Source organism: Ananas comosus, linkage group 13 (assembly GCF_001540865.1).
Source record: "Ananas comosus cultivar F153 linkage group 13, ASM154086v1, whole genome shotgun sequence".
In the NCBI taxonomy this organism is placed as follows: domain Eukaryota; kingdom Viridiplantae; phylum Streptophyta; class Magnoliopsida; order Poales; family Bromeliaceae; genus Ananas; species Ananas comosus.
In genome coordinates, this window is record NC_033633.1 from 54,951 (window position 1) to 65,237 (window position 10,287).

The 10,287-nt window shown below is 44.4% G+C and overlaps 2 protein-coding genes across 2 annotated transcripts; one reads left to right on the top strand and one right to left on the bottom strand.

Annotated features, from left to right (window-relative positions):
- LOC109719363 (ammonium transporter 1 member 3-like) lies at positions 1,861-4,328 on the top strand. Its single transcript, XM_020245985.1, has one exon. The coding sequence runs from the start codon at positions 2,628-2,630 to the stop codon at positions 4,035-4,037; it is 1,410 nt and encodes a 469-aa protein (XP_020101574.1). The 5' UTR covers positions 1,861-2,627; the 3' UTR covers positions 4,038-4,328.
- LOC109719362 (LRR receptor-like serine/threonine-protein kinase EFR) lies at positions 4,618-8,910 on the bottom strand. The gene is made up of 2 exons (XM_020245984.1): positions 5,462-8,910; positions 4,618-5,225 (listed from the first exon to the last, which is right to left on the bottom strand). Exons 1-2 carry the CDS (start codon positions 8,589-8,591, stop codon positions 4,846-4,848), a joined length of 3,510 nt encoding a protein of 1,169 aa, XP_020101573.1. The 5' UTR covers positions 8,592-8,910; the 3' UTR covers positions 4,618-4,845.

The following is a 10,287-nucleotide window of genomic DNA, read 5'->3' on the forward strand; positions in this document are numbered from 1 at the left end:
GAGTTGATCTAAGGGTTAAAAAATTAAAAGTATCAACTGGTTTATGCTTCCGACAGCATAGCCTACTCCCTAATCAATTGCCTCTTTTCTTTAATTATTATATATTTTGGCTAGGCCTCAATTTACCCCGGTCCAAAGGCCACAGCCATAGGGTTGATGTAATCGTAAGGGAGAGCGGACTGGCCGATTTGGCGAGGAGCACTTGGGACATTCACCACTCGCTACCGCACACTTGATTATCTGCGTCTTCATCTTTACATCTCGACCTTTTGACCAGACCAGTTGCGTGAACAATTACGACTTTCCTTACTATCTGCATCGTGCAAACAGGTGAGCCTTGCATTTTATTAGGCATGCCGTGAGAGATAAGGACGAACTTACTGACGTACATATCCATTGACTCCGACAAGATAGCACAGCATCAAGGCTCGAATATCCTGAAGCCATCACTCGCATCACATTGCGAATATTCTCAGCAGTCAATCACGCTTTGAATGATTTTTATGTCTTGACAAGAGTAATTTTGCATCTAAGCAGAAAGATCGGTCCTTCGGGAAGAGAGAGGATAGAATACATATTTTGCATAGTCCTAAATTAACCAAAACGTTTTCCACGTTTATTTCTTTAATATAAATAAGCGGATATGACTATCAAGCTTATAAAATATTTAGTACCGTACTTTTTTTAATAAGGATATAGATATTTGAATTAGCAAGTAAGAGTTAGTACTCTTTTTTTTTTGGATATCAGAACATCACTAAAAAAAGATGCATCATGCACGATAAAATGGATGAAAAAGTAAGAAATTTAACAAAAGAAAATGCATGCACATATAGACACAAATGATCAGTGAATTGAATTTCAGACGTAATATTTTAACAAGTGTATCCATAATCGGATAAGTCCATATGAAACAAAGGCTGGATTTGAATTTCATGGATGATATCCGCCCTGTATCAACTCAGTTTTATCCCCTTGTTTCTCCTTGATGAACGTCATCCCACCAGGAGAAGTCGGCAAGCAATGTTGTGCCGAGTCTTCCTTACTTGATCTCCCGGATACCAAAACTTAAGGTGTACGGCTCGTAGAAGATGCTTTCTCTGTTTCTCTGCCTCATTTGGCCCTGGTGTGTTGCCTAGCTTGTCTCCTTCAACCAGACAAGATCACGAGGTTGCAAACAGATTTAACTAGATTAATCAACTAACTTGCGATCATCCCGATGGCAGATGAACCAATTAAACCTATTCGAAGGCTTGCCTATTTTTCTAATACCTCAGCAATTGCATGCATGCATGTATGTTGACTGTTACACTTATAATTACTCAATCTATAATAAAAGAGAGTAGGTTGAGTTCCTCATTTCTTCTTCTTTTTTTTTTTATCGGATAATCTATTTAATTGAGCAGCGGAGTCAGTTCAAAATTTGGGAGAGCTAGGATATATCACTATTATATCAGGTGCTAAGAAGAACAATGGAAATCTATATTTTGGATAGAATTAGGTGTATAACACTTCATTACAGTTTTAGCGACGGCATCATGTTATCAAGGTGGATAACTAAAAGTTTGAATTTTGCATATTTTTGCTTCCGGTTCCAGAGATTGCTGTTAATTCACATCCAGATATTCTTTCTTTTAGGACTTCCCGAATAGATTAATCATCCAACAGTATGTACAATGAAAGTGGTACTGTTTGGCTTCCCAGTTAGTGCCCTCTCATATGGAAGAATCCAGCCGGCAAGACCCAACACACCAGCTGGGAGCAGGTGGACAATGCAGCGACCGGAGCAATTAACCTTATGAGGCTTTGGCTTAGTGTGCTGCGGCTCATGGGCCACACATGTGTAACAGCTAGCGGATATATAGCTCTGCAACAGGACTGAGAATCGATAGGGTAGGTGAAGGTATCGCTAGGACGTAGGTGAAGTTATCAGGAATGTCTTGCGGAGTAATGCAAAGGAGCATACGAGAAAGGAGACCGATCGAGGCTGAGCACGGGGCGGATAAGGATGTTTCAATTGTAGAGATCCAAGTGAGATATATGATAGAACATCCGGGGACGTAGTTAGAGAGAGAGAGAGAGAGAGAGAGAGGAAGACGAAGAAGAGGAAGAAGAAGAGGAGGAGGCTTACGGCAGAGTATGCAGTACTACCGGATTGGCTAGAAGTAAGAGCAAACGTCAAAATAACATAGAGGTGTCTCAAATAGCATAATTCTGTCGAATAGGAGGGTAACGAAAGTATACTAAACTCTAAACAAAAAAAAAAAAAAAAAAAAAAAAGAAGAAGAAGAAGGAAAAAAAAAAATTCTTACTTTATGCTTTTAGCTTCCGTAATTTGTTAGATATTTCAATCCGTTTAGAGAAAGAGCGATCGATGCTTGTGTTTGGACGTACGACTGGATGATATCCTGTGTTGGAATTATGTGCACACTGGCTGCCCTCTCGATCGTTCACCACCCGTTAACGGGTGGTCTCTGCTCGTCATCTACCATTCCAGCAGCGCCGTTAATATAACGCGAATCCTCATCCCTGCTGTGCATGGCTATAGATAAATCTTAAACGCTGCCGGTCTCCCCTGGGTACGCACCACCCGCCGTCGTCGTCCTACATATCCGGAGCCTGCGGCCATGGCTGCGACGTGGGAGGCCAGCGTAACCGAATCGATCAACGCCGTCTACCTCCTCTTCTCCGCCTACCTCGTCTTCATAATGCAGCTCGGCTTCGCCATGCTATGCGCGGGGTCCGTCCGCGCCAAGAACGCCATGAACATCATGCTGACCAACGTCGTCGACGCGGTGGTCGGCACCATCTCTTACTACCTCTTCGGCTTCGCCTTCGCCTTCGGCGCGGGCTCTCGCTCCAACCCCTTCATCGGCACCGCCTTCTTCGGCCTCCAGGGCGTGCCGAACGAGTCGTACGACTACTCCTATTTCCTCTACCAGTGGGCATTCGCCATCGCCGTGGCGGGCATAACCAGCGGCTCCATCGCCGAGCGGACGCAGTTCGGCGCCTACCTCGTCTTCTCGTTCCTGCTCACGGGCTTCGTCTACCCGGTGGCGGCGCACTGGGTCTGGTCGCCGGCTGGGTGGCTCAATCCGGTCGCCGCGGGCGGCGCGCTGCTCTTTGGGTCGGGCGCGATAGACTTCGCCGGGAGCGGAGTGGTGCACCTGGTGGGCGGGGTCGCGGGCCTCTGGGGCTCCGTCGTCGAAGGCCCGCGGGTCGGCCGGTTCGACGCGTTCGGAAGGCCCGTGGCGATGCGGGGCCACAACGCCACGCTGGTGGTGCTGGGCACGTTCCTGCTGTGGTTCGGGTGGTTCGGGTTCAACCCCGGGTCCTTCAGCAAGATCCTGGTCCCCTACCCCGACGCGCCGCACCAGGGGAACTGGACCGGGGTGGGCCGCACGGCGGTGGCCACGGCGCTCGCCGGCTCGACCGCGGGGCTCGTCACCCTCTTCGGGCGCCGGATGCTGGTGGGCCACTGGGACGCGCTGGACGTGTGCAACGGCCTGCTGGGCGGGCTCGTGGCCGTCACGTCCGGATGCGCCGTGGTCGAGCCGTGGGCCGCGATCGTGTGCGGCTTCGTCGCGGCCTGGGTTCTGATCGGGCTCAACGCGCTGGCCTTGAAGCTCAGGTTCGACGACCCGTTGGAGGCGGCCCAGTTGCACGGCGGGTGCGGCGCGTGGGGCCTCATCTTCACCGGGCTGTTCGCCAAGGAGGAGTTCGTGGTGCAGGCCTACGAGTCCGGGGAGGTCGGGGCGAGGCGGCCCTTCGGGCTGCTGATGGGGGGCGGGTGGGGACTGCTGGGGGCCCAGGTGGTGGAGGTGGCGGCCGTGGCGGCGTGGGTGAGCGTCACCATGGGCCCCCTCTTCTACCTGCTGCGAAAGCTGCGCCTCCTGAGGATCTCCGCGGAAGAAGAAATCGCGGGCTTGGACATCTCCCGCCATGGTGGGTATGCATACGCGGCGCATCCGGATGACAACCACCGTTACGGGTTATACTCCGAGTACGTGAGGATTCAAGACGGACCTCGCTCTTAATTAATTAAATTAATTAATTAAGATCATCATCATCGATCATCATCATCATCATCGTCATCACTCTCCTGCTGTCTATAGATTATCTATGCCCGCAATCTCTGTTGTCGACTTTCCTAGCTGGTGTGTTTTATATTACAAATTGGTTCGCGTCCTAAAACTTTGTAAAGAAATTCTTCTCATAATATAGCAATCTATCGCGCTAAACCAGTCCGTCCTTAAAAGTTTTATTAAAAAAGAATGTCAGAAAATAAAAAATAAAATTAAAATAGGCTCTTGTAGCGGATTTTTTTTTATTTTATTATTTTTTCTTCTCTTTTGCAAGACTGTTTGCTTAACCTCTAGTTCGCTCTTTAAGACGCGGACTATACTAACCATCGGTCTCCGTGGAGCTAGCTGGGGCTTATACGGAGTTTGCTCTTGCTTCTGGACACTTCATATATTTAGCATAAGAAGAATCTAATCTCTCGATCCGTATTTGTTTAATGTCTGCTTTTACAATTCTTTTACAATTAACAAGATTACATATTCTGTGTTTTCTTCAAACCCAGCATCCCCCCCTCCCCTTAAAAAAAAACAAAGGTTTAAAAAAAAACTCATAAAATGTTATTCAAGTACTACTTGTAAGAACATACAGTGAAGTATTAATGCAATTTACGAGTGGTCTCTTTTCCGCTTCCAACAACAACCAAGGCAACACCGAACACCAAAGTTGATATATTAGCTAAAGAAGTATGTAAATTGACTTCAGCAAATAGCACACTATCGAAGATCTGGAGAAATATCTATTCACCTTAACCAAGAGCTGAATTCACGATAGAAGCAATTCCCTAATTGCGAGCAGTTGAGATACCACATCCTTCATCGTCATACGGTCTCTCGGCTGCTCCTTTACACATGACAGACCAACTTTGAGAACGGAAATTAAGCATAATTCTGTCCTCTCACTTTCTTTGCTTCCATTTTGCACACCAAGTACGATTTGCTCTCTTACTTCCGAAAAAAGAGCTGGATCTACGAGCAGAATAACTTTAGTTCCTTTCGTGATTGCCTCCTCGATACATATTTGAAGAGTAAGACCATCCTTAAACATGTTATCCGTAGGTCTCCTCCCTGTAAACAACTCTAGCAGCAAGATACCAAAGCTGTAAACATCGCCTTGAGTGGACACATGGCCTCCCATCCCATATTCTACAAGCAAGCAGTTAAAAAGTAAGTAGTTCAAAAAGAGCTTAAAAGGAACATTCTAAAAATTTCAAACAAAGAAAATAGGTTTTTCACATGCTATCTTCATACTCAATATTCTATTGATCAAGAAATTAGTTAAGTTGGAAAGGATATTTTATCCTTGATCCCCATCATTGCATATTTAAGCTCTGAGTTATAATATTAACTATAAGCACATAAAAAGAAGAAAGTTTATTTACCAGGAGCGACGTATCCGATGGACCCCTTTATCGCAATCGAACTTGACGGATCTCTATGAGCATTGTTATTGCTTTTTGGAAGGAACCTCGCTAGGCCAAAATCCCCCACATGGGCCGTAAAGTTTTCGTCAAGAAGTACATTGCTCGGCTTTAGGTCACAATGGACAATTGGTATCTCGCATTCACTGTGAAGATAATTCAGTGCAGTGGCCACATCAATTACAATGTTTAGTCTTTCAACAAGACTTAATCTCCTTGAGTAAGCCTTTGCATTTGGTTCTGGATGCAACCAATTTTCTAGACTCCCATTTGGCATATATTCCAAGACCAAAGCTCTAAAATCATTATTCCAGGAGTCTACACTAGCACAAGTTGTCACGATCTTGACAAGGTTGCGATGTCGAATGTTTCTCAAAGTTTCACACTCTGCCATGAAAGTCTTGAAGGCTTCTTGCTTTTGGAGATTTAGCACTTTGACAGCTACAACAGTTCTTCCATCAGTCAGTACCCCTTTAAATACAGAACCATATGATCCCACGCCAATCAAATTGTTGAAAGAAAACCCATCAGTTGCCTTCAGCAACTCTGCATAAGAAACTTTCATATGGTTTCCTAGATTTGCCGTTACTAGGTGCTTGTTCTTCATTTTTCTAGTCAGGAAATAAGTGACGAGAAGCAGGCTGAACAAAAGAATTCCACAAACAACCGGAACGGTTACTTTTATAACAACACCACGATCCTTCTTTGGAATTTGAACTGCGCATGGAGGCAAATGCAAATTAACAACACCCCCACAGAGATGATTATTTCCAATTACTGAAACCACGCTAGCATTCTTAAAGACTCCCTCTTCTAGTACTTCACCGTCGAAATCATTAAACGAAAGATTTAGATTTTGCAGATAGAGCAAGTCTGCAAGAAAATTAGGAAATGGGCCGGACAGGTTATTATGTGAAAGGTCTAATACTTTCAGGCCTCGTAAGTTTTTTAATGTTGTAGGGATGGGCCCTTCGAAGAAGTTGTTCTCCAAACTGAGGTATTCTAGAATCTGGCAAGATCCTATTGTCTCAGGGATTCTGGCTGACAAATTGTTATTGGAGATATCCAAGACTCCAAGGTTGCTCAGGCTACCCACTTCTGATGGTAGCGGCCCACTCAAAAAATTATTTGACAAGTTAAGATAGTCAGATAAGGAAGAAAGATCGAGGAGTTCTTTGGGGATGGATCCACTGAGGCGATTATCAGAAAGATCCAAGATATTCAAATTCTTATAGTTGCTGAGACTCGGGGGTATTTCCCCAAACAATTCATTTCCTTGCAGATAGAGCTCATTCATTTGGGTGAAATTACCAAACGAATGTGGAATTTTCCCTGAAAATTTGTTGCTGAATAGGATCAAAGCTTCCAACTTTATGAGCCGCCCAAGAGAATCAGGAATTCTTCCACTTAAGCGATTTTGCTCAAACATCAAAGTGTTCAAATTTACCAAGTTATCTATTTCGGGAGGAATGACTCCGGTTAATTGATTCTGCCCCATGCTTAACGTTTGGAGTTGGGTCGACAAATTAGCCACCACCCTTGGTAATTTGCCCGCAAGTTCATTTCCCCCTAGGCCGAGAAATTCTAACATGGTACAGTTAGTTAGGGAAGAGAGAAAATTCCAATCACTCGCTTCCTTTGCTTCAAGCGTGTTATTCTCCAAGCCTAGCCAAGAGAGCTGTTGTAGGCTGCCGATATTTGCAGGAATTCGTCCGCTAAACTTGTTGCTACTAAGATCGATCTGCACAAGCCCCGACGCATTAGCCAACGAGATAGGAATGGGCCCTTCAAGCTGGTTGTTGGCCATGATAATTGTTTGAAGTTGAGGAAGAGTGTAGCCAATGTAGAGAGGAAGTGTGCCGGAAAACTGGTTATATGCTAATTCGAGATCTTGCAGAGATGATATATTGTAGATTGAAAGGGGAATGACACCAGATAGTTTATTCTTTGACACCCCAAAATACCGCAAACTTTGGAGGCGGCTTAGATCCTCTGGCAACTGTCCTACAAGATTGTTGGTTGATAAAGAAAGAGTAGTAAGAGATGACAAATTCTTGAACGTAGAGGGGATTGGCCCACCAAGATTATTATTTGAAAGGTCAAGATATTGTAGAGAGGTGAGCTCCCCTAGCGACGGCGGAATGTTTCCCGTAAAATTATTGCTCGAAAGAACAAAGGTTGTGAGAAGTTGAAGTTTGCCCACCAAAGGGGAAATATTCCCTGTGAGGCTGTTGGTTGATAGGTCAAGATATTTCAAGTTTAACAGTCGCTCTAGCTGAACTGTGATTACTCCGGCGAGGCTGTTGTTAGCGAGGACGATCAATCGAAGTGAGGAGAGGTTTCCAAAGGAAGACGGTACTGGACCTACTAGGCCATTACTCGATAGATCTATATACGTGAGAGAGGAAATGTCTCCCAGTGATGGAGGTACCTTCCCTTGGAGCTTGTTGTCGGATAGATCAAGTTCGAGCAGAGATGAAAGACTATTATTATTATTATTATTATTATTACCCCCTGACCAAGGCGGTATGCGTCCTGCGAGCTCGTTGGAGCCTAAGTTAAGCACCCGTAGCTCTGACAAGGAGCCGAGCTCAAAGGGAATGCTCCCTGCAAGCTTATTGTCGGTCAGGTCGATGTCACGAAGCTCCCTACAGGAGCCCAGGCTAGGAGGGATGGAACCCCCCAGGGCGTTGAAGCTCAAGTTGAGGACCTGTAGGTTGCTCAACTGCCCGAGTTCAGGAGGTACAGCACCGCTGAGGTTGTTGTACGGAAGACGGAATTTAGAGAGGTAAGTGAGATTACCGATGGAAGGAGATATAGGACCTGCAAGGCCCATGGATTCGAGGGCTAACTCCGTCACCCTTTCGCTGTGCCTGTGCCGACGACTGCACGTGACGCCGACCCATCGGCAAAAGGGTAGCGTTGCATTCCACGAGCTCAAGGAGCTGAGGGGATCGTGTGTAAGTGCGTCCTTGAAGGCCAGCAAGGCAAGGCGATCCGTCTCATTGCTCCCGGCGGCCGCGGCCCTAGTAGCGCTAGCCTGGAAGCAGAATCCAGACAGGAGCAAAAGAATGAGGGACCAACACGCCATAAGAGGAGAGTTTGAAGGCAACAATATAGTTCGATCGAGGGACTAAGCTCACTGCCTATATATATATATATATATATATATATATTAATACCAAATTGAAGTAAAAGAATCACACATGCCCGGCGAGATGACACTCGTGCCGTTATTAATTAACACTAAGGTGCAAGACTTTGACCGAACTAAGCGACGACCTGAGAAAGTAACAGGCCTGGACTATACGTTGACTTGCAAAACACGGCTTCAGATATTTCGATCTTGCCTAGGTCGTATCTTTAATTCGTCAAACTCGCCGGTAACTCGCTAGATCTAGCATTCCCTTCTCTTTTTTTTTCTTTAAAAAAAAAAAAAAATACATATAGGTAGCATCTTATCTACTTCGTTTATTTTATTTAAAAATAAACTTAGCTAGAAATATAAATCAATTAGGATTCGAACTTGGAACCTCGGATATCAACCACTAAACTCTTTATCACTTACACTAGGACGGTTGGTTCTTGTAACAAATTGTGTAGATTTTTTCCTTGGATTTCTTCATTGAGTTTTTTTCTGTTTTATTTCTTCAAAGTAAGAATATATTCATACGATCGATCCTTTTCTGAAATTGTGCTATGTAATGCAAAATAATTATCTTTAAAGCCTAACAACTCATCATCTAAAACGTGTTTGATTAGCTGCGCAGTCGCTACTGCCCAAAATTTATTTATTTTTTTTTAAAAAAAAATCCCCTTTCGCGAAAGCTCTGCATGCGGAGCTTTCTCAAAAAGCCGAACAGTGCAGCCCGCCGAACAAGCCCAATAAGTTGCGAGTCGCAGCTGTCTGTCAGAATACGTCTTAGATTTCATGAGATTCTGCTGCATAGTGGCCTCACTTGGAAGTCAGGAGCTGCAGAATGTTGCATGGAGCAGAGCAGGAAGCCTAGTAGTTAAAAAAGGGAGAGATTGAGAGGAGAGTACGTACGATTAAGTGCCCTTTTATGGCGACATACAAGCCATCCATTGTGCTGCTACCTGTACTTTAAAATGTGCCATAGAACGCTGCTGGTAATTAATTTATACAAATATATAACACTTTGCAATTGAATTAAATTTTAAAATTTCAAGCACGACAATTGATAGGAATGTGTTAATCCTTTGTCACAATAGATGAGAATCCAAAGCAGAGCCCCAACTAGATACATCACTGGACTGTAAGCTGAACTTCCTAGTATTGAACCGAATAAAAAAAAGCATGTCATATCACGCTGAAAAGAGGGGGAGAACAGAAAACAGAAAAAAACAACAGGCACACAACAGATGTGAAGTCACAAGCCATTAGCACGATAGTGCTTCGATCATTAAGTCTTCTCGGTCAAAGTCCTCGCATTGGAAATTTTGACTCGTCTATAACTATAGTCATAGAGCAAGTCCCTGCACATGGAAAGAATTTTACTTGCCGGCGTGTGTAATCAACTAAAGTCCTGGCATGGGAAATTTTGACTTGTCTATAACTGAAGTCGTAGAACAAGTCCCTGCACATGTAAAGAATTTTACATGCCCGTGTGTGTAATCAACTAAACTTTAGCACGAGTTTACACAAGGCAGAGACTGATCCCAAGTGCTCACACAGCCTCCACCTGTTCCTACGTAACTGTTTGAAACTTACAAATGGAAAAAAAAAAAAAAAAAAAAAAAAAAAAAAAAAAAAAAAAAAAAAAAAA